Genomic DNA, 24,721 nt, shown 5'->3' on the forward strand with positions numbered 1-24,721 from the left:
TTTTTTCCAAAATAGTGCAAGGACTGTGTGTAAACTACTACAGTACATGTTTTAAAAGTAATAATCTTGAGAAAAACCTTACCAGTTGGAAAATATTACAAAAACAAAAATTGAAATCCTATCAATGTCACCTTGGTTTACGGTATTTGATTTTGAAATTAGAGCTCTAATCTTAAGGTTCGAAGTGACAAAATTGAAAAAAAAAAACACACAGATTTTGCGGAACATACGTAGTTTTTTTATGTTCTTACAATTTAAATTTAAAGTAAACCAGTACCTCAACGGTGATGAAAATGTCTGTGAGACTCTTTTGTCAACATTTGAACTGCACTATCAATAATTAGGATCATAACACTTACAGGATTAGGAAGCTCAATGGTACTCAACTCACGTTAATCCATTTATCCGTTATAATGCAACTTGATTCAAAAGCTTGTAAATGAAGCAAATTAGCGGTACTGCTACCCCTTTTCAAATCCGACGGATTACGTTGAACGTTAAACCCCAAACAAGTTCAATCCTTCCCGAGGCGGAGAGAGCATTTGCAGCTGACATCGATTTGATTAATTGATTGATTGGCTTGATGTGAAAGCTCACCCAGATTGTGGGCCTGCCGGAGGCCATTTGTGGATTCTCGGTATCTACCCGATGGATCGGCAACATTTCATTTGTGGAGCCGTTTCTGGTCATGAACTTTCCAGCAGCCATGAATAAAGAATCAAAGAAAAAAGTTGAAATTTGTTGCTTCGGGGTTTAGGTTTACTGATTGTTTATGTTCTCCTGCGCCAACACTGAAAAATAAATTTTGGTTTTCTCTTCCATTCCATTTTTTTTCAGCCCGAGATGATAATTTTCAACTACATCGACACGGTGATAGTGTTCGTGGTGCCATTCACGATAATCCTGGTGCTGAACTCTATCACGAGCTTTACGGTTTGGCGCGTGGCCGGCCTGAGGCGTAGCATGACGCTGATTCGACGGTATGTGTAAAAATACATTTTCCAATTTTGAGATTCCAAAAATTCAGCCTGCCGGAGTGCAATTTCGGAATGCAGTGTTTCCCTCGCACTAAATTAAGCTGTGAATTCCGCATTCCAATGCACTTTTTACTCCATCTCTCACGTAGAAAACCGTCCAGTTTTGAAATTCGTCGGCAGCTCAGCATGCAACGGGGCTGTGCCCACCCGAATGGACGAAACAATGTTTTCAAGCAGCAACTGCAGCAGCAGCAGCAGCAGAGACCGGGTAGGTTTTGAGTTTTTGGGGGGAGTTTATTATGCGGATTTTTCGTTTTTTTGTTGTCACGGTATGCGGAGTAAATTTGCTCATTTTTATTTATAGCCTACGTTTAAAAAAAATGTACTGAATGAGAATTTTTTATTCAATTTTGTTTCATGAATTCTTTGATTTGAAAAATAAAATAAAGAAAAAATGTCTGCAGCAATCAATAATGGGAAAACATAGCTGACCGATTCTTAGCGAAGCTACACCACAATGTCACTTTTTTCAATTTTCAATTTGATTTTTTATATGAAAAATTTCATTTTATTTATGATCTAATAATTGCAATGTGCTTTAAATGCGTTTTCTTATCTGAAATGTCAAAAATATTGACCAAATGAGGTCTGCAAGTCATTGAATGGAAGAGGAGTTTTTTCATTAATCTTCTCCTTTCGTTGTCCCGTCACGAAAAGAAATGGCTGGCAAAAACTCAAATCTCAACCAAATATTTCAGTTCAAGGAGCAAAAGATTCGTTTTTCAATTTGTGATAATGTGTAGACGAGCAAAAGTTTTAAAAAATCTATCTGGCAAAACTGCGTCGATTTTTTTGGTGTGCCTTTTAAAATTCAAGTTTTACGATGTTGCCCCGTCACGCTACATTTTCATTTCAGGAGAAGCACAGGTATAATATTGATCATTATGCATGTCATTTCTATGTTGGAAAATCAATTATCTTTTTAAATATGTAATAACATTGGGTGGTTTCTTCTTTAATTGCCAAAACGCTAAAAAAAACATGGGAATTTTTTGAAAAGGAGCCGAAGAATCGGTCAGCTCTTGTTTGTTTGTCGAGAACATAGGAATACATAGGAATAAACAAATACTTTTTTGGTGCCTTCGGTGTGCCCAAAGTAGCCATTTTGCATTATTAGTTTGTCCATATAATTTTCCATACAAATTTGGCAGCTGAGCAGTTCTCTCAGATTTCGGTCATTCGACTTTTTTGTATTTTTTAATCCGAATGAAACTTTTTTGGTGCCTTTGGTATGCCCAAAGAGCCATTTTGCATCATTAGTTTGTCCATATAAATTTCTATACAAATTAGGCAGATGTCAAAAATCTGTATCTTTTGAAGGAATTTTTGATCGATTTGGTGTCTTCGACAAAGTTGTAGGTATGGATATGGACTACACTGAAAAAAATGATACACGGTAAAAAAAAATTTGGTGATTTTCACTTTTTGTCACTAAAACTTGATTTGCAAAAAAAACTATTTTTAATATTTTTAATTTTTTGGTAAGTTTTAGAGGACATCAAATGCCAACTTTTCAGAAATGTCCAGGTTGTGCAAAAAATCTTCGACCGAGTTATGAAATTTTAATTCAATACTGATTTTTTTCAAAAAATCGAAATATTGGTCCCAAAAATTTTTCAACTTCATTTTCCGATGTAAAATCGAATTTGCAATGAAAAAGTGAGAGAGTAAAATTTTGATCAAGTGCATCGTTTTCAAGTTATAGTCATTTTAGGTATTTATATATAAAAATAGTCGCAGTTATTCATTTTTGAAATTTAGTGCATATGAAAAAGCTGAGAAAATTCTCTATATTTTCCTTTTATGAACTTTGTTGATACGACCCTCAATTGCTGAGATATTGCCATGCAAAGATTTAAAAACATGAAAATTGATGTTTTCCAAGTCTCACTCAAACAACCCACAATTTGCTAATGTCAGATTGGTTAGATTTTCAATGATAAAATATGAATTATTCGTGAAATTTTCCAGTTTTTTCGAAAACAATGTTTTAAGTTTTTTTTAAATAAATACTTACATTTCAGGGCGTTATTGTATTGAATGTTTGGCCCTTTTGAAATTTTAGCCTTGATTTAAAAAACTGAAAATATTGCTTTTGAAAAAATTGTAAAGTTAAAAAAAGCTAGATATAAATTATTTTCTCAGCATTTAATTTTTTTTATCAAATTGGGCGAACATGCAATCGAAAACTAAAGTTGAAATTATTTTCGATTTAAAAAAAAAATATTGATTCATAAGTATTGATAAATTTAAAATATTGATTCATAATTGATATAAATTATTTTCTAAGCATTTAATGTTTTTTTCAAATTTGGCAAACATGCAAATTCAAATAAAATAAAATTCAAATTCAAATAAAGTTGAAAAATTTTCGGTTTGAAAAAAAATGATTCACAAATTCATAATTCGGTCAAAGATCATATGTCCGTTCTGGAAATTTCTGAAACGTTGGCATTTGATGTCCCCTAAAAACATATCAGAAACAAAAAAATTGTGTTTTTTTGCAAATCAAGTTTTAGTGATAAAATGTGAAATTAAAAATCACCAATTCTTTTACCATGTATAATTTTTTCAGTGTAGTCCTTATTTATACTTACAACTTTGCCGAAGACACAAAATCGATCGAAAAAATTCCTTCAAAAGATACAGATTTTTTAATTTTCATCTATCATTTTTGTATGGACAGCTGCCAAATTTGTATGGAGAATCATATGGTCAAACTAATGATGCAAAATGGCTATTTTGGGCATACCGAAGGCACCAAAAAAGTTTCAGCCTGATTAAAAAATACAAAATTATAATTAAAACAGAACTGATTTCGTAGAGAATTGCTCTACCCATGTTCGCATAAATGTCCCATGTAAATTTTCAGCAAGTTGAGATCAATCAATTCATTCGAAAATAGTTGAACAGGGCCTTCCCACGTCTTTTTGTTTTTGCTTGTGTATAGAGCGTCCAATTTCCCGAGGTTACAAATTTCCCGGGAAACGGGAAATTTTCAACCAATTTCCCGGGAAATCCCGGAAATTCCCGGGAAATTTTAAATTTATTGAAAATTGTTATGATCTTGGTTTTAATTAATATTATGCAATAAAATTGTATAGCACATCAACATTAATGGTTTAAATAAGTGTGAAGATCAATTAACAGCTTGACTGCATGTAAAAAATCATTCAACTACAAGAAAATGTATTTTGGTATTTTTTATGAGAAATTTTAAACTTGCCTCTGTGACCAATTTATTGAAATGAGAAAAAAACATGCAGAAATTATGTTATTCATGACAAATACTGTTTCAGCTCTTGGACGAATGGTAAAGCTTTTTAGTGTTGGTTTTACTCCAAACAACCCAATGTTTTCAAATATTTGAAGAAAGCTTTGAATATATTTTTGCATATTTTGAGAACAAACAATAGAAACTAATTTTTCAACGGTTTTTTTTGTATTATTATGCAACATGATTTAAATTATACGATAAATTAACATCATTCCACAAAAAGTCTTCTATTTTTTCACATTAAACCCTCTAACACCTGTAGTTGCACCAGTGCTCCATAATTCTTTTACTTCAAATTGTAATTTCTTTTGTGCTAGGTATTCAACCAATTGAATTAATTCTTTTTGCACAAGTGTGATTTTCATTTCATTTGATCATGGTTAACAAAAACGTAAAACAATCTCAATTTTAATTTGGAGGTAAGGAGTTAATATTGTTTTGATGAAATAACATCAATCTGTTAAACGCTTACCTAATTGTAATAATTTAATACTCATTAAGCATGATTTATATTCAGTTGCTTCAAAAATTATTATTATCAAAAAAAATTCTGATATCATAATTTCTGATAATCTGATTATATATATAAACCAAACAATACATTTAATTGAACAAAATCATGTTGAGTTTGTTCATTTATTATTTTTTTCAGAGCATTTTAAAAAAATAGTTCCAAAAATTTGAGAAAATGTATACTTCCGCTTAAATTTCGGGATTTCCCGGAAAATCTACAAATTTCCCGGGAAACGGGAAATATTTTTTTCGGGAAATCCCGGGAAATTTTTTCCCGGGACGGGAAATTGGACGATCTACTTTTGTATATACCAACTTACACCAACTGCCAACTCACTCAGCAGTTGCCCCGACCCCTCTTCGATTTGCGTGTCCTAATGGGTAACTTTTGTCCCTGATCACGAATCCGAGTTCCGTTTTTTGATATCTCGTGACGGAGGGGCGGTACGACCCCTTCCATTTTTGAACATGCGAAAAAAGAAGTGTTTTTCAATAATTTGCAGCCTGAAACGGTGATGAGATAGAAATTTGGTGTCAAAGGGACTTTTATGTAAAATTAGACGCCCGATTTGATGGCGTACTCAGAATTCTGAAAAACGCATTTTCATCGAAAAAAACACTTGAAAAGTTTTAAAAATTCTCACATTTTTCGTTATTTGACTGTAAAATTTTTTGGAACATGTCATTTTATGGGAAATTTAATGTACTTTTCGAAACAACATTGACCCAGAAGACTAATTTTTTCATTTAGAACAAAGTTTTTCATTTTAAAATTTTGTGTTTTTTTCTAACTTTGCACGGTTACTTTTTAGAGTGTAATAATGTTCTACAAAGTTGTAGAGCAGACAATTACAAAAAAATAATATCTAGACATAAGGGGTTTGCTCATAAACATCCCGATTTATCGCGATTTTACGAAAAAAAGTTTTGAAAATGTTGGTCGTCGTTGATCATGGCCGTTCATGGTCACCTGCAACAGACACGGACGACGAAACAATAAGAAACGCAAAAAGTAAATTTTTCAATTTTTTTTTTGTAAAATCGCCATAAATCGTAATGTTTATAAGCAAACCCCTTATGTCTATATATTCAAAATTTTGTAAATGTTTTTCATTGTTACACTCTAAAAAAATAACCCTACAAAGTAAGAAAAAACACGAAATTTTTAAATGAAAAAATTACCCTTCTTTGTCAATGTAGATTCGAAAAGTACATTAAATTTCCCATAAAATGACATGTTCCAAAAATTTTCACAGTAAAGTAACGGAAAATGGGAGAATTATTAAAACTTTTTTAGTGTTTTTTTCGATGTAAAATTTTTCGGAATTCTGAGTACGCCATCAAATCGGGCGTCTAATTTTACAAAAAAGTCCCTTTGACACCAAATTTCTATCTCATCACATCTCTTTTTTCGCATGTTCAAATGAAAGGGGTCGTAGCAACCCTCCGTCACGAGATATCAAAAAACGGACCTCGGATTCGTGATCAGGGACAAAAGTTACCCCTTAGGTTAAAGTTTCACGGGGCAACTGCTGTGTGAGTTGGTGGAGAATTACCAATTAACAAACTAATAATCTAAGCAGTTTAGAAATAACGTTAGAGGTGTAGAAAACAATATTTGTGATTTTTGTAATTCTATCGATACTACGGAGCATAGGATAAAATATTGTACAGGATCAGTAATTATTTGGATTTGGCTAAAGAATGTACTCAATGTAAAATTAAAAATTATGATCGATGATCCTGAAGAAATATTAGCAACGGATATTGATAGTAAGGATAGTAGATTGAAGGCAGCACTTTTTCTAATAGGCGAGGTAATTAGTTTTAACTTAAAGCATTATGGTACACCAAGTTTAGGTAAATTTGAGCAATCTTTGCGAGATACACGATGGAACAACAAAAAACTTGTTAAAACACAATTTTGTAATTTTCTAAACATACTTTGAGGTTATGGACCGATTGTATATTTTGGATTTTTAATAAAGAACAGTTAATTTGAAAAAAAAATGATGCAAAATGGCTTTTTTGGGCATACCGTGGGCACCAACAAAGTTTCAGCTGGATTAAAAAATGCCAATTTCGTAGAGAACTGCTCATATTGAGGAACAAAAGTCTCCACCGTTGTAACGTCACCACATATTCGTTCGTAGAACATCAACAGAAACGTAAAATTCTTAGCCCAATGTTGATTCTTATGGAAAATTTAACGCACTTTCAGAACCTGAAAAATATTGAGGTAACAGCAAAAAAAAAAACTGAAAAAAGAAACTTCAAACCGTTGTAACTGACGGCAGAATGTGTCGCATACATTTTGAAAATTTATCCCATACAAACTTCATGCGATTAGAGGGAAGGGTTCCCGTGGTCAGAATTAGCTCCAATTTTAAATTTAGCCTAGTGATGGGTTGCCCCGAGGAAGCCCGGATTTGGACCACCCTAATAGAATCCCTTATGAAATTTTTGTTATTATACAGTTTTGTTTTAACTTCAATAGCACTGGAAATCAAAACGTATTTTGAAAGACAATTTTTGATTTTGGTTTTACTTTTCCCTTAAAGAATTATAAATTTAACTTATGTTATTTCTTTAGCAATCGGCCGGATGGTGAACCTGCAGATGAAGGTGACCAAAATGCTGCTTATCGTGTCGTCCGTCTTCGTTTGCCTGAATCTACCGAGCTATCTGATGCGCGTCCGTGCGTTCATCGAGGTACGTGAGAATGTGGAAATATTTGCAATATGAAATCGCTGTTGGCACACACACACACACACACACACGTCAGTACATGTACTCGATGTACTTTCGCGCGTGTTCTGTTTACAGTCGCAGATTCGAGAGAGTTACATTTCTTCGCAGGCGCGTTTTTCATTATTAGCAACATATGTCGCTGAGCAAATAGAGCATGTATGGATCTTGATCGGGCGCTTTATGAGTTTACTTATTGTTTATAGAATCGGCACATGAATACTGATTTTCGTTGTGTGTTAGTAGAAGTGCTAAATTTAGCATTTAATGATGTCGTAGGGAATTCACCGACAATGTTTCATCCCAAAGAAAAATATACGATAAAAAGTAGATTTTGAAAACTGTAATGAATTTTTTCATTCTAGAAAATACTTTGAGCTCACGTTTTTTAAATATAATTTCAATTGTTTGTACATTTTGTTGCTTTCAGTGGGATTTTTTTTATGCTAAATTTACTCCCTTTATAACAGTTTTTTATTGAGTTGATTCCTGAGAACGCATTCCCTATAATTTCCCAACTTAATAACCCACAAGGGGAATCATAATAAATAGGTGTTCTGAAAACATTTACCTCTAAACGGTGGAAAACTTTTAATGTTGTGCTGGAAAAGCATTCGCAAATGTGCAAATATTTACGTATGCCAAAAACTAAATCATGAATGCTGCAGCATACAAAAGCGCACAACAACAGCAAAATCATTGAGCTAGAGCGAGTGTGGGTGGGTGGGTGCGTTGTCTGGGGGGAATGGTGAGATAAACACATTAAATTCAAATTACGCTTATCACGGTGGGAAATGCGCCACGTGGGGATGAACGCAGAGTCATACGTGGTTGTTCCCGTTGTTCAATTTGTCGGTAGAGTTGTTTGCGTCTAATGGTTGTGTACGGAGGAAATGTGTGTGAAGTCACATGTGTGCAGCGTGCATCGTCGGGGGCCACATTCTGAGAAAATAAACTCCGACGGGGCACGCAATCCGGAACGTACACACCACCGGGTGGAATTTACACTCAAACTTCCTGTGATGCACCCAAGATGCACTCTGAAAATATATTTATTTTTAATTTTTTAATGAAAAAAATGCATACTTTTGTAAAATTTGTAAAATAAATTTTTGAGAGCTATTTTGAATCATGATGTGATAATGCCTCTCAATAATTAGAACCAACTTCACACCAGCTTTTTAAAAAAGATAGTTTGCTTGTTGCGCAAGTGATTCAAGCTCGCAACCATGCTTGTGTGGTTTGGCTTCTGCTACCTGGTAAGGAAATTGCGCATGGTTACACTGGCCTCACTTCATGGAAAATGTCCTCGTGAAATAAAATTTTATTCATCTATTGCACTATCTGCGTTTGATATTTTTTTTTGCAGCTAAGTTGTACATGTTTATTGCGAGTGAGTGAGTGAACTTAACGGGCAAAAGCTGGTAATGAAAAATCACTCAATTGTCGGACTGAAAGCTTTTTGGCAGAAGGAACGATTGCCGTTCAAGAGCCAAACGACATGCGACACCTAGTGTTGAGTAGCAGAACAGAGCGAAGAATGTCGATTGAAATTTCCGCCCTTTGAGGTTATGTATGCGAATTCTGATTTGTTAAATTCCAGCGTTCAAAACAACTTTTGAGCAAAAATTCAAGCTGATACTTTGTTAACTTTTGATGCTCTATCATTTTAAACAATATTATTTTTTCAAAATTATTTTTTTTCAAAATTTTTTTTATTGCGTTAATTGATAGAGGGCAAAAAGTTTACACTCGTACTGCTTGAATTTTTTCTCAAAAGTTGTTCTAAGAGCTGTAAAATCAATTTTAAGTTTGCATTCCTATGTAACCGAACAGCGAAAATTTGAATCGTCATTCTTCGATGCTTTGCGCCATCTGTCGGAATTTTTGAGCTTTTAATCGCGAATTGAGAGATTCGACAGAAACGTGCACGCATCCTGGTGGCGAGTAGAAGCACTACGCAACGATGTTCGGAATGACAGCGTGCTTGGAAATATTATTTTTTTTGCAGTTTTTGATATTTATTTCCTTAAAATATTTTTTAACGTCGATGAAAGTTATTGTAAAGTGTGGCAATCGCATAAACGAATCGAATGATGTATAAATCATAGGGGCTGAGTTAATTTTTCATGTTTTTTCCTCAAATTTACCAAAAAGATCTTTTGAAAAATTGATTTAAATATGATTTATTTGATTGATAATGCTCCTTATGTGTGTATTATTGATAGAACAAACTATTAGAGTCATATTACAGCATAATTACAATAATTTTCTCAAAAAATTGCCAGTTATTCGATTTTTTACAAAAAATTCCAAAAAATAACCAAAATGCATTTTTAAGGTCAATATTTTGGTCAAAAGGGAAGAAAAGTAAAGTTTAAACACTTTTACATAACATTTCATCATTACTTTTAACTTTTGCAACATTTAACTCAAGTTATCAAAAATATCGATCATCTTTTTAGAAAAATCGTTTAAATAAAATACCAGTCACAATTAATCACTACAAATCACCACGCATTATGATCGTTAGCGAAATTGCCACACTTTGCAATACCCCACTTTTCTGAAAATGCTTGATTTTTCATCATAAACGCGATTTTTTCCTAAAAACTGCTCAAACTGTATGGGGGCTGTCATTCCGAACACCGCTGGAACAACAGCGAACCTAGCGGAAAAAACGTCGTCGAATTCTTCAATTAGATTGAGTGATTCGACAAAAACGTACACGCATCCTGGTGGCAAGTAGAAGCACTACGCGACGATGTTTGTAATGACAGCGTGCTTGGAAATATTCAAATTTTAGAAGTTTTTGATTTTTAATTCATTCAAATATGTTTTAACGTCGATGAAAGTTGTTGTAAAGTGTGGCAATCGCATAAACGAATCGAATGATGCATAAATCATAGGGACTGAGTTAATTTTTCATGATTTTTCCCTCAAATTAACCAAAAAGCTCTTTTGAAAAATTGTTATAATTGATTGATAATGCACCTTATGTGTGTATTATTGAAAGATCAAATTATTAGAGTCATAGTTACAGCATAATTACAATAATTTTGTAAGAAAATGGCCAGTTATTCGAATTTTTCCAAAAATTTACAAAAAATCACCAAAAAGCATTTTTAAGGTCAATATTTTGGTCAAACAGGAAGAAAAGTATTGTTTAAACACTTTTACATTACATTTGAGCATTACTTTCAACTTTTGCAACATTTAACTCTAGTTATCCAAAATATCGATCATCTTTTTAGAAAAATCGCCTAAATAAAATACCAGTCACAATTAACGTGAAGACTTCCATCATTGCCATGATTTTTCGTTCAAAGATATAAATTTTGCGTCGTTATCAATATTTTGACAAAATTCCTTCTACAAGTTGTTTAGAATAGTGCCCTACACATGCTGATTCCTTTTGGTAACGATTATCCCATTCCTTGCAAAGTTATGGAAATCGTCATTAATCAATGATTGCCAACTAGGACGTCAATGTTTGTTTAACAAAATTATATAAATTTTGAAACACATTTGATTTAGACCAAAAATTCTTTCAGTGGCTTCAAGAAGGCAACAACCGGCACATGCTGATTCATTTTGGTGCAGAAATTCGTTAAATTGAATTCAATACAGAGCATTTTAGAGTGATGATCAATTTTCTTCGAAAATGATCAACGGCTTCACCTTAATCACTACAAATCACCACGCATTATGCTCGTTAGCGAAATTGCCACACTTTGCAATACCCCACTTTTCTGAAAATGCTTGATTTTTCATTATAAACGCGATTTTTCCCTAAAAACTGCTAAAAATGTATGGGGGCTGTCATTCCGAACACCGCTGGAACAACAGCGAACCTAGCGGAAAAAACGTCGTCGAATTCTTCAATTGCTTCACAAGACTCACAGCAGCTTACATTGACCAACAAAATTTCTGCGCAGGCTGAATTCGAGGGGAAGGGGAAAATTTTAAAATATTTATACGGGGCCGATTGTGGGCTTTCCATAAACCACGTGGACACTTAGGAACACATTCTTAGTTTAGTAACAACGCAGAGTTGTGGAGAAAACAGGTCACTACTGCCTTCATCCGTTGATCCTGGCTGGCGGTCCATCGGTTGCTCACTGAAACCTGTAGTTGTTGTATTCTCTGCAACTTTTTGTCACTGCATGAACCTCCGTGAATTCTTGTGGTGTTTTGCGACGATTTGATTGGCCGTCGTCGTCGCTTGCTGCTGAATGTTCACAAACTTAACTCGTTTTGGGCAGCTCCGATTCTTCGTCGAATGGTCACAATCGCAATTGAAGCATTTGGTCTCGATGTTCTCGTTGATTGCGTTGCAAGCTTGAGTTTTGTGCTCACCTCCGCAGGTTGCACAACGACTCTTGATGAAACAGTTCCTTCCACCATGTCCAAACTGCAAGCAGGTCGAACAATGTGTCACACGGAAAAGAAATCTCGAAATCATGAATTAAATTTTCGTGAACTTAATTCACGATAACCAGAATTGATTTTTTTCTGTGCACGGTCTTCGATCAAAATTTTTGATCTTTAAAATGCATGGGAAAGAAGAACTCTTAAATTTTAGGAACATTGTAAGTTTGACTTTTTTATGTGACTTGCCAAAGTTTTTAAAAATGTCCTTTTTCTGGGGTCAACTATGACTGTGTTTGTTATTAACATTTCCTCTGTAGTATGTGAAAATAGGTATGCTGCAATTTTTGTATTGTACCAGACTATACCTCTGAGCATTTTTTACAATATGATTGATAATGGTTTCATTCTATAAAGTAGAACATATGAAAAACAAGCAAAAAATTGAAAAAGTGAACATGAAAAAGTCAAAGTCACAGACATAACCGGAATGGCGTAGGTCTACGTAGAGCTTCGATAAGTGGACATAGGGTTTTCCATATCTTAACCCTGCACAACCCAACCCCGCCTTTAGACGGGCTTCGATTTCAAAAATCGCCAAAAATCCATTTTTCAACCAATTTTCGATCTTTAAAAAACATTGGAAAGAAGAACTCTTAAAATTTTAGAAAATTTATGGGTTGGAAGTTTTACTTGTTTTATGTGACTTTGCCAATGTTTTTAAAAATGTAATTTTTTAGGGGTCAACTTTGACTGTGTTTTTTACTAACATTTCCTATATTTTAAGTAAAAAGAAGTATGCAGTAATTTTTCTAGTGTCCCAGACTATGCCTCTACGCATTTTGTTACAAGTTAAATGATGATGGTGCCATTTTATAGCAGAAAATGTTGGAAAAGTCTCTGTAGGAAAAATGTCATGTTAGGAGGTGATCGAATAGGCCAAATACTCATTAAAAAATACATAAACTGAACAAGATAAAAGCAAATTAAAATACAAAAAATAAAACAAGAAAAATATAAAACAGGAGAAGTCAAGTTTTTCGTAGAACATAAGTTGCTCAAAAAACACGGGAAAAATAGAAAAAATCGAAAAAAAATTGGGCAGCAGAGGGTTAATTTTGAAGAATTAGCAAAATTCTTAAAATAGATTTACGGAACAAGAACGACAGAACTTACAAACCCTTATTAACCCAATAAACGAATTCTGCAAAGTAACTAATCCTGAAACGGAATTTAATTCGAATCGTTTACGAATTCCATTTCAAACGCAACAACCGGTTCCGTTTACGTACCGGAAATGGAATTCATAAACGATTCAAAATGAATTCCGAGTGAGTTGACTGGGAAGATCCGTACCAAACAAAAATTGGGGGTATAGGCCCAGTGAAAAAATAAATAAATATAAAATCAAAACTGGCTAATTCCTCGTCATAGTGTCCTGATGCAAACAATGATTGCAATGAAGCTGGAACTGGCGGAGTCCCTGCGAAATATTGTGGCAGAAATATGGGGCGGTCATTAAAAAATCATCTAGAAGTTGCATGTCAATGAAACTTTTCGCCCCTCGAAGACCAGAATTTGTTCCTTAAGGGCATTTTACCGACTCTTCCCGGGTTGGGCGAGGGACGGTAGGTGAGGGCAACTCCGAAGAGTTTGGTGCCCTCACCAAAATCGTGCCGATTCGATTTGAGCACGGGTATGAAGCTTCAAGCAATTTCAATATGGCAACTTCTTGTATCAGAAGAAAGTGAAGCATTTTCGCTAGTTCTCACGGTTCTATGTTCTGCGTGCACGTCCGCAAACATCGACCACATACATATTAATAGAAAGCGCCACCAAGAGGCAAAAGGTAATTACGAATATTTTTGGCGCTTTCGTTAAAAACATGCGGAACTTTTAAGTGTAGTTTGATGTTGAAATGATTTCCATGAAAAAATAACGACACGAGACGGATTTCCAATCACAAGTTCCCGAAGTACCCTATCCGTCAGAGACTATGGATTAATTCCCCTTGAATTGGCGATGAAGACGGTTTTGCAAGTTCAAAGTTCAGATTTGTTCACTTCGCGATGAACTTCTTGTGAGTCCACAAAAAGTCGGATTCTACACAAGCACGCGATTCCTTCAATTCCCTGTGCGAGTCGACGGCGGGAGTGGGCCAGTCCTCGGAGAAGGTTATCGAAGGATGCTCGCAACGACCAGCACCGCCACAATCACCGGATTCACGGATGTTTCTGCACTTGGCCGGTTAATCCCTGCCGCAGCGAGTTGTTCGGAAGGATCAACAGCGGAACTTGGCCAGTCCCCGGTCTAGTACTACCCGGCAAATCTACCCGGTCAATCGGAAGCAACCACGGAAGCAACAGTTCTCACCTTTTTTCGTAACAGATTTGCACACACAAAAAGTGATGTTTCTTGAAGATTTGGTGTAAACAAACAGACAACACCAATACTGCTACACTCACAGAGCCCACGCAGAAGTATTAGTGAAGAGCCAACGTGGGCTCTTCACTAATACTACTTGGTGGGCTCTTCGAGGTTTTGGTGACTGTCAAACGTTCTAGCCATTTACAGTGGTGCCAGAGGGTTGATAATTTCACAATGTAATAAACAGGGCAGCTACCACCACGCGGCGCCACCGTTTTGAAGGAGAAAATTATACAGGTTTTTCAGACGAGTTTTAATCCCCTGATTTGAGGGAAGGAAGTTATAAGCGTTGACGCAGTAGCGTTTGACGGATTTGTTGGAATGGCACCCTAGTACCTTCGAGTAAGACGTAGTCCTACGTCAAATACTAGACAGGCAAAAGGAAATGATAGGAGGTGGTAGTGTAAGCCAAATACTATCAAAAACAAACAAAAACTAAACAAGATAAATGCAAATTAAAATATTAAAAAAGAAACAAGAAAAATAAAACAAAAACATGAGAAGTGAAGTTTTTCGTAGAGCAAAAGTTGCTCAAGATGTTAGGAGGTCACGAAATTAATAAAAATTTCGAAAAAAAATTTGGCCTGTAGAGGGTTAAGGTAAATGCCGTAACTAGATGCCTTGCCCCATCAGCGGCGATAATGCCCTTTTAAGAATCTGTGCTAATGACCACTGCTGCCCTACAGTTAACCGGCGCGGCAAATGTACCTGTTACGTGGACTTCCGGGCAAGCTTGTTATATGCTTGCATACAATTTGCACTTTTTGCTCATTTCCGGTTCAACAATCACGTCGGTCTGGCCCTGCTGTAAGTTATGCGCCCCCGTTGTTGTTGGCATTCATTTATCATCCGTGGTTTCTGACTGAGCTTTGCAGGTTGTTGTTGTTGCTTCCTGGACGTCCACGAGAAGCGCACTTTTTGTGTTGCTAGCTGCCGGAATATCCATCCGTCCGTCAGTCCCTCGTGGAGTCCCGCGGGAGTGTTTTGAAAACCAAGATGGAAATGGGGAAATTTATGCGTCCATTTATTTTCCGTGCTCACTCAGAGTGAACGCTTTTTCTCCCCCCTTTTTCTGGTGTACAATCAGTTTTCCGTGTTGCTCACAGCAAACATGCAACGTAATGTGTCGGAATGAATAAAAGTGTGCATTTCTTGTTCGTCCCACTCTCACCACAACAACAGCTTCCGGCAAAGCTCTTTGCACCACTTTGGACATTGTTTGGAGAATTCCTCCAGGGGATGCAGAGATACCTTCACTTTATTAAGGGACTTGACGCACTCGAATCATGTGGTTGTTGAGGGATTTTCAAATGATGTTGAATTTGTAGCCCTTTTTTAATGTTTCTATCCGGAAAAAGCTTGACATCAACCAAGATGATTTTTATAGGTTACCAAAAATATGGTTAAAAACTTCATCTGACAGTTGAGTGATTCATATAACATTTCTCTCACTCATGTTTCCTTTATATTACTTAAATTTTTCCCACCCCTCCAGACGGAACCGTCCAACCTGACCGTGCTGGTCCAGTACTATTGCTACCTGTTTTTCATCACCAACTTTGGCATCAACTTTGTGCTGTACTGCATCAGTGGACAAAACTTCAGGTTCGTCGCCTCACCCCGCACAACTTCTATTTGAATATGAATTGGCAATATAATTTTCCGGGACTTTTTTTCTTCTTCTAACTTTTGCAGAAAAGCTGTGATAGAGATGTTTAATCGTACCCGGCAGAGTCGACTGTACCAGGAGCCGTTCAGCGGTGGAACACAAACCGGTCGGTATGATTTATGTAAGTACACTGAAACCCCGATGGTTTGACACCAACTGTGAGTTTCGTGTAAAAAATGACAGTTCGTCACTTTTTTGTTTGACTTTGTCAAACCAACGGGGTACACACTAAAAAAGTGTCGAACGAAAACGTGACCAAACACCGGAGGTTGAGTGTAAACTAATGTGAGATCGACGCTGTCGTGCTATCTTGTCGTTTGTCGCTTTTTGACGTTTCGAGAAAAACGAGTTTTAACATTTGTCCTTGAATAAACAAAAACCAGAGCACGCAATGTAAACAATAACAAACACGTTTTGTTTGGTTGACTATAATGTGCTTTTTCCCGAAGTTTGGTTGGATTTGGTGGCCGAGGTCCCGAGTTGTAATACAATTGTTTATGGTAGTCGAGCTTGTATGTGTGTCAAACGCGTTCTGACCTAAAATCCCTTTGGCCAGTTGTCGCACTTACATCAATTTTCAGGGTGTGTCAAGACAGCACGGCAAGACTAATCGGAATTTGGGAATCTGTGAAGGTCACAAGGTATAACATTGTGAGTTGCACAAAATTGTGTTCTCAACTCAATTTACCCCAAAACGCACGTACGACAAGTTAGCATGACATCGACGAGATGCTTCTTCTTGCCATCCAAAATCTGTTTGAGTCTTTGTATGGTTGGGTGGACACTGCTGCTGGGACTATCTTCCGGGGTTCATCAATTTTGCAGTGATATGTTGGATGAAACAATAAGATTTGTTTGTTGTTTGGCTTCTTTCGGTGGCTTCTCTGAGCAATTTCCGGCCAACTTGCCTTTTTCTTGTTTCAATGACACGTGCAGGATATTTGTTTTGGAAACGACATTTACAGAGTAAATTTTTTTCGGGACGGAAGTTGTTTGAAAATGAACAAGTCGATGCCTCTGTGCTTTCTTGTACTAAGCTTTCTGTTTTTTTCAATCTAGTTAGCATAAGAAATCATCTGGGATCGAACCCAGTCCAACTGGAGTGATAGGCAACCACGTTTACCATTACACCACCAGTTCTGGTACTACCGGTTTTATTAAAAATGTATGTTAAATACATTTGAGCAATTCTCTACGAAATCGGCCGATTTCAACCATTTTAATTTTTTGTATTTTTTATTTGGCTCAAACGTTGTGGGGGCCTTTCCTATGACCAAAGAAGCTATTTTGTGTCATTGGTGACCCATACAAGTCTCCATACAACTTTGGCTGCTGTCCATACAGATGGTACGTAAATATTCAAACAGCTGTAACTTTTGAGTGAATTTTCTGATCAATTTAGTGTCTTGGACAAAGTTGTCGGTGTTATTGAAGACTATTTAGAAAAAATAGGTACACGGAAAAAATTGCAGATTTTTTAATCAACTTTTTTTTTACAAAAACTCAATTTCGCAAAATACGTATTTCTTTATTTTCGAGATTTTTTGTATATGTTTTAGGGGACAAAATCCGCATAAGCCATAAAGAAGTATGGTTACAAATCTGCCTCAGAGTTATGATTTTTTTTATAATGGATTTTTGAACAAATAAAAGTAAATTTTATGCAAAAACAAATTTGAATTAATTTTGAAATGTAAAATTAAATTTTCAATCGAAAAGTATTTCACAGATTTTTTGATAAAGGGCTCTGTTTTCAAGATATAGCCAACGAAAGGTTGATTTTAGCGAAATATTTGCAGTTTTTCGATTTAAAAAAAAAAATGACCGTGAGTGACCATTTCTGAAAATATTTTTTTTAAAGTTCAGAAAATTTGTAGAAAATTGTCTATAAGACATTGAAGATTAAACCTCTGGTTGCTGAGAAACAGCGGCCTAAAAAAAGGAGGCAGGAAAATTTAGGTTTCCTTGCACACCCAAACAACCCACCATTTTCTTATGTCGATATCTCAGTAACTAATAGTCCAATTTTCAATGTTAAAACATGAAACATCCGTGAAATTTTCCGATCTTTTCGATTTTTTTTAATCAACACTAACATTTGAAAAGGGAATGAAAATGTATGTTTTGCCCTTTTGAAATGTTAGTCTTGATTAAAAATAATCAAAATATTGTTTTCGAAAAGATTGGAAAATTTCACGGATGTTTCATATTTGCGGGTTTTTGTACCCTAAAACATATCAAAAAATCTCGAAAATAACAAAATACGTTTAAGGGAAATTGAGTTTTTGTGAAAAAAAGTTAATTAAAAAATCAGCGAATTTGTTTTCCGTGTATCAATTTTTTTCTTAATAGTCCTCAACAATACCTACAACTTTGCTGAAGACACCAAATTTATTTGAAAATTAACTAAAAAATTACAGCTTTTTGAATATTTACGTACCATTTTTGTATGGACAGCAGCCAAAATTTTATGGAGTCTTGTATGGGTGAACCAATGACACAAAAAAGCTTATTTGGTCATAGGGAAGGCACCACAAAGTTTGAGCCAAATAAAAAAAAATACAAATAAAATACATTTGGGTAATTCTCTACCAACTCACACGAAATCGGGAAAAGTTGCCCCGACCCCTCTTCGATTTGCGTGAAACTTTGTCCTAAGGGGCAACTTTTGTCCCTGATCACGAATCCGAGGTCCGTTTTTCGATATCTCGTGACGGAGGGGCGGTACGACCCCTTCCATTTTTGAACATGCGAAAAAAGAGGTGTTTTTCAATCATTTGCAGCCTGAAACGGTGATGAGATAGAAATTTGGTGTCAAAGGGACTTTTATGTAAAATTAGACGCGCGATTTGATGGCGTACTCAGAATTCCGAAAAAACGTATTTTTCATCGAAAAAAACACTAAAAAAGTTTTAAAAATTCTCCCATTTTCCGTTACACGACTGTAAAATTTTTTGGAACATGTCGTTTTATGGGAAATTTAATGTACTTTTCCCCAGAAGGGTAATTTTTTCATTTAGAACTAGAATTTTACGAAAAATAGTTTTGAAAAAGTTACTTTTTGCGTTTCTCTTCGTTTCGTCGTCCGTGTTTGTCGCGGGTGACTATGAACGGCCATGATCGATGACGACCAACTTTTTCAAAACTTTTTTTTCGTAAAATCGCGATAATCCGTGATGTTTATAAGCAAACCCCTTATGTCTGTATATCAATTTTTTTGTAATTGTCTGCTCTACAACTTTGTAGAACATTGTTACACTCTAAAAAATAACCCTGCAAAGTTAGAAAAAACACGAAATTTTAAAATGAAAAATTTTGTTCTAAATGAAAAAATGACCCTTCTGGGACAATGTAGATTCGAAAAGTACATTAAATTTCCCATAAAATAACATGTTCCAAAATTTTTTACAGTCGATTAACGGAAAATGGGAGAATTTTTAAAACTTTTTTAGTGTTTTTTTCGATGAAAAATACGTTTTTTCGGAATTCTGAGTACGCCATCAAATCGGGCGTCTAATTTTACATAAAAGTCCCTTTGACACCAAATTTCTATCTCATCACCGTTTCAGGCTGCAAATTATTGAAAAACACCTCTTTTTTCGCATGTTCAAAAATGGAAGGGGTCGTACCGCCCCTCCGTCACGAGATATCAAAAAACGGACCTCGGATTCGTGATCAGGGACAAAAGTTACCCCTTAGGACAAAGTTTCACGCAAATCGAAGAGGGGTCGGGGCAACTGCTGTGTGAGTTGGCGGAGAATTACCCTATATTAAGTTAACTAAGTTTTAAGGCTTTTTAACAAAATACATATAAATTTTAGGTAAAGTTGTTAAAAAGTCGGAATTGTGCCTGAAATTCGTTAAATCTAGTGTTGTTCATAAAATTATCGATTTATATTACATTTTAAACTGAATTCGAAGCACGAATCACAAGTTTTCACATTTCATATGAAATTTGTTCAATTGAAATTGCCTATAAATTTGGAGATTTTTTTAAATTTTGTTTCAAAAACACATATTATTTAATATTTACAAAATTAGTTTACCTTCTCCTAGTGGAAAATTGTCCAAAAAATCCGAAAATGTATTCCATTTTCCGATTCAAAATTATGTTCATTGATAAAATCATGACACTTTGAGGAGTTTGAAATTATGCTTTTCATCAACATTTTCTTAATAATAGTTAACTAACTTTTTAAACCTTTCAAAATGTTATGAAAAGTTCTTCTTGAGGTACTTTGAGTACTTCTCTACCATGGTCAGTTTGATTCTAAACCATTCCGTACGTATTTAATTTGTACTCTTCATTTTGCGGAAAAATCTCAAACCTATCAAAGTCACCCCGGCTATCAAAGTCACCCCGTTTTACGGTACTTTTCGATTGCTTATTCAATTTTGCATTAAAAAGTAATGTCATACTTGTTTTTGCATAAAACTTCGATTTTTTCCAAAAATCACTATTTTTTCAAAAATTCATAACTCGGCGGAAGATTTTTTGAGCATGTTTCTCTATGGCTCAGAAGTTGCGGTTTTTTGTCACCTAAAACATGTAAAAAAATCTCGAAAATCGAATTTTGGGAAATTGAGTTTTAGTGAAAAAAAAAGTTGATAAAAAAATCTCCAATTTTTTTTCCGTGTACCTATTTTTTCTCAAAAGTCCTCAACAATACCTACAACTTTGCCGAAGACACCAAATTGATCAGAAAATTCACTCAAAAGTTACAGCTGTTTGAATATTTACAAACCATTTTTGTATGGACAGCTGCCAAAATTGTATGGAGACTTGTATGGGTGAACCAATGACACAAAATAGCATATTTGGTCATAGGGAAGGCCCCCACAAAGTTTGAGCCAAATCAAAAAATACAAATAAAATCCATTTCCGGTTTTGGTAGAGAATTGCTCTAAAGTGGATTGTTTGAGTAGTGCGGTGCCTGTATGGACGCGCAGTCCTGATTTTTTCGTGTTATTTTCCGTATCTTTTGTGTCGCTGTTCGAGTGCATGGGGTGATTGGCTATTATAATTAAATAATGGCATCAGTAGTGTGGCTTTTCGGGACGCGCAGTTCTGTTTTTTACCTTCTTTTTTTCATTGTTTTTTTTTTACTCGCGTTCGTTGCCCGATGAGTTTTTTGTGTTGTTCTCTATTTATAGTTTTCTATAAAAATGTACCTGTTTTTTTGAGATTAGCAAGTCGTATTGCTGGATTAAGCCCTTTCTATATCATTGATGATTGGAAGGCACGCCGTCGAATATTTTTTAAGGCTTATGCTAGAAAATCATTTCAATAAATGAAGCCCTTCCTACATCACCGTTGATCGGAAGGCACGCCGACGGAGAATTTCTGGAGAATCGCGGTCGAATTAATACTATATTTAAATCCCTAGACAGCTATCTTTCCGCAGCCGGCTGCCTAAGATTTTTAAAATTTCAACCGATAAACAAATTGCTTATGGTCGCATCACCTACCACAGTGAATCCTGACCTCATACCCATCTTACTAACCCCTCAAGTTCATGTGATACTTCGTCGGAGACGCAGTCGATTTGGCGGTCCCATCACTCAAGTATCGGACTAACATTCCCATCCACTTCCCCGTGTCTTACCTCTGGTCGTGACCGGCGTCGGTATTGATCAGCATGATAGGGACCTTTGAAAATTGTGAAGGGGTGATGATTGGTTCCTACTTTTCATCTGTGGTCCACGGAGCAATGTTTGGGGGTCCTGGTCAATAACGAAGTAGCAGTTACGGGTAGACACCAATGCTATGCTATGCTAGAATTGCTCTAAAGTGGATTGTTTTGCTTTTTTGTTGCTCATTTTTATGGGGTTACATAATGTAAGTTAGCAAAAATGTTCAGGGTTGATATAAACACATACCTTCACTATTTTTAAATCTGTTTTGAGGAAGTTAAATTATACTTTTTCAAATAATAAAAAATTAAATTTAATTTTTTTCCTATACTTATAACATGCAATGTCTAAATTGCCTAGACCCCCTCCCCCCCTATAGCGTGACATACTTAATGGATGACGCCCTAATCCGATTTTCAAAAAAATGATTTTCTAAAAGATAAAAATACTTTTGTGTTTTCCATATAACGAATCTTCAGTTTTTGATATTTTACATTTTTTCAAAAAAACTAAATTTTAAAATCGGGTTTTGTCATGCACACGGGATATGTCTTGAGAGTCTACACCTTAAATTTCAGCCAATTTGGTTGATCCAATTTCGGGATATCGCGGCACCCGTAAATCAACCTTGAGTTTCGAGAAAAATGCTCAGAAAGTTTGACAGTTCACTTTGCACATGGCAAAGATACATATTTAAATTTTCTGTTGCTTGCTTTAATCATGAAACACAAACATGAAACTTTCAGGAGTGATTGGAAATCATCTTTTTATTGGATTTAATTATTTTTAAATATGAAATTTCAAAATATGCTGTGTAACCCCTTAAATCAGAATATTCTATAAACCGACAGCTTCTTGATCAAACTTAAGTTCAAACTGGAGTTTTTTTTGAAAAGGTCCAATAAACCAAATTTTATTTTTTTTGCTTTTTGGGTGTTTTTTAATACCCCTGACTCAAGGCGGTTTCAAAAACACCTAAAAAGCTAAAACTGGAAATTTGGTTTATTGGACCATTTCAAAAAAAAAAAAAACTCCGGAATTGTAGATATGCTAGACAACTTGCTAGACAACACTAAAAATTAAGCTGAAGAAAAAAAAAATGTAATACGAAATTTTTAAATTTTATATTTGTATGTAACCCCTTAAGGCAATTTTGTTTTAGTTTAGTAGAAACTGGAATATACCTCTTTAAATCATACTTTAGTAATGATAAGGTTATAAAGAAAACTGATAATGATGATCATTTTAATATATTTTATTTATTTATTTTTATATTATTTAAATAGTGTAAAAACAAGTGGAATGTTTGAACGTTTTGGTTTTCAGAAATAATTAAATAAATGCGAATGTTTCAAGATGACCGAACCTGGCCTTTAAATTGTTTCTTCAGAATAAATACTGTTCAAGCAATCGACATACTTCAAAGTGAATTTCCACGACATGCCATTAAACCCACACTGTATTCCATTGCTTCAATTTTCTCACCAATCTTTGCAATGTTTTACTTATTTTCCCGCTCCGCAGAGATTTTCCGCAGCTCCGGTTCGCTGATGGCCCTGAAGCGATGCAACACGATGACGAACCGTCCCACGCTCGCACCACCACCCAGCAGCAGCTCCTGGGGGAGGGAGTTTTGCGACTATCCGACGTTGAGCCGCCCCTGACGTCGTCGCCACCAACAGGGCCAAGCCAACTGCTGGCGGAGCCGATCGATGATGGGCCACGGCTCACAACAGCACACCAGCAACCAGAGACAGACTCAGCTGCTTCTGCCATCGTCCCGGAGTCCCGGGGGAAGTGGCGGCCAGTCGGCGTCCTCGTCGATGGTGGTGATGGCTCAGGAAGAGCAGGACTCGGTTTAGGGAGGGACTTTTTGTTTTGTTTTATTTGTTTCATTTTCCAACAAAACAAAGATGGTTTCATCGAAGACTTTGTGAACTTCCTCGTAAACATTCTTCCATACGGTTTCGCTTCGATTGCAAAGCTATTTTCCAGAGCACAAAAAGTTTACATGTACACGTAGGAAAACACAGCTTCTTAAAGTTTTACTCACAGACAAATAAACGTGACATTTGTAAAAGTTATGTTTTACCGTTAGATGTAAGCTTAAAATTGAGTTATCAATATTGTCTTGTAAAAAGTTAAAAGAATAAGCTTCAAAAAGTTTACAAATTCAAACCTACCAACCGGTTTGACCTTTGTTTGTCTGTGCATTTCTTATGCTTTTCTCTCCAAGCTAATAAAACTTTTACATCGATTGTTCGTTATTTGTTCGGTGAGTAGATCAGAACTGATGTAAAAGAAAGCCAACTAAATAATCCGGAATACGAAAATCGAATATGGCACGCCAAATTTCCAAACTGGACTCATCGGTGTCGTTCAGGTGAAGGAAAAAAAAACTTTTCCTTCCTACAATGCAGAAAGAGGAAGAAAAAAACTAATTGAACTTTATGATAGCTTTTTTTGTGGTGGCACCTGACCGGGGAAGATGTGCTGCCCTAAACGAAAAAACTTGACCAGCGCGGGTTCGTGAAATAGAGAGGGGAATGAACTACATTATTTACACAGAGTAAGAAATGTTAAATCTGTAGGTGAAGGATTCTTTATACACAAGAAGCGTTAGCTGTGCTTCGGAAAATTTGTTTAGATGAAAATAAAATTAAAAAGTGAAAATTTCAACCTTACTGCAAGCGTTTCATTTCGAAAGAATTGATCTTGACATTCTAAAACAGCGTCCGTTACGAAGTAGTTTATGCAACAAGAAGCAAACAGATGATTATTTCGGCACGAATTTATGTAACGAAGTTTATCGAGTTGAATAATTACAAAATGTGCTGAAAACCATGTTTTGCAACTTGTTGCATGAACTACTACGGTGGACTCTCTCGTTGTCGATATTGAAGGGACCGTCGAGAGCGGTAGGTATCAAATTATAGAACGAAAAATCAAATTAGGCTTTTTGAAGGGACTGAGCAATTTATTGACAGCTGGAGCAATGTTGATATCAAGAAGATCGACAGCCTGAGAGTCAACTGAATTTTGCAT

The 24,721-nt window shown here is 35.5% G+C and overlaps 1 protein-coding gene across 2 annotated transcripts in view; it reads left to right on the forward strand.

The window, feature by feature from the left end:
- The window catches only part of LOC120419994 (growth hormone secretagogue receptor type 1-like), a 45,842-nt gene extending 21,492 nt beyond the window's left edge, over nucleotides 1-24,350 (forward strand). Inside the window, exons 3-8 of one of the 2 annotated variants that reach the window (XM_039582882.2) lie at nucleotides 838-980; nucleotides 1,127-1,245; nucleotides 7,421-7,539; nucleotides 15,869-15,978; nucleotides 16,069-16,152; nucleotides 23,201-24,350. In XM_039582882.2, coding sequence (XP_039438816.1) covers nucleotides 838-980; nucleotides 1,127-1,245; nucleotides 7,421-7,539; nucleotides 15,869-15,978; nucleotides 16,069-16,152; nucleotides 23,201-23,699 — 1,074 coding nt within the window. In that variant the 3' untranslated portion in view covers nucleotides 23,700-24,350. The remainder of the gene's footprint in view (nucleotides 1-837; nucleotides 981-1,126; nucleotides 1,246-7,420; nucleotides 7,540-15,868; nucleotides 15,979-16,068; nucleotides 16,153-23,200) is intronic. The other variant, XM_039582883.2, reaches the window with a different exon arrangement.
- The last annotated feature ends 371 nt before the right edge of the window (nucleotides 24,351-24,721 follow it).

This window comes from Culex pipiens, chromosome 3 (assembly GCF_016801865.2).
Source record: "Culex pipiens pallens isolate TS chromosome 3, TS_CPP_V2, whole genome shotgun sequence".
Taxonomy (NCBI): Eukaryota; Metazoa; Arthropoda; class Insecta; order Diptera; family Culicidae; genus Culex; species Culex pipiens.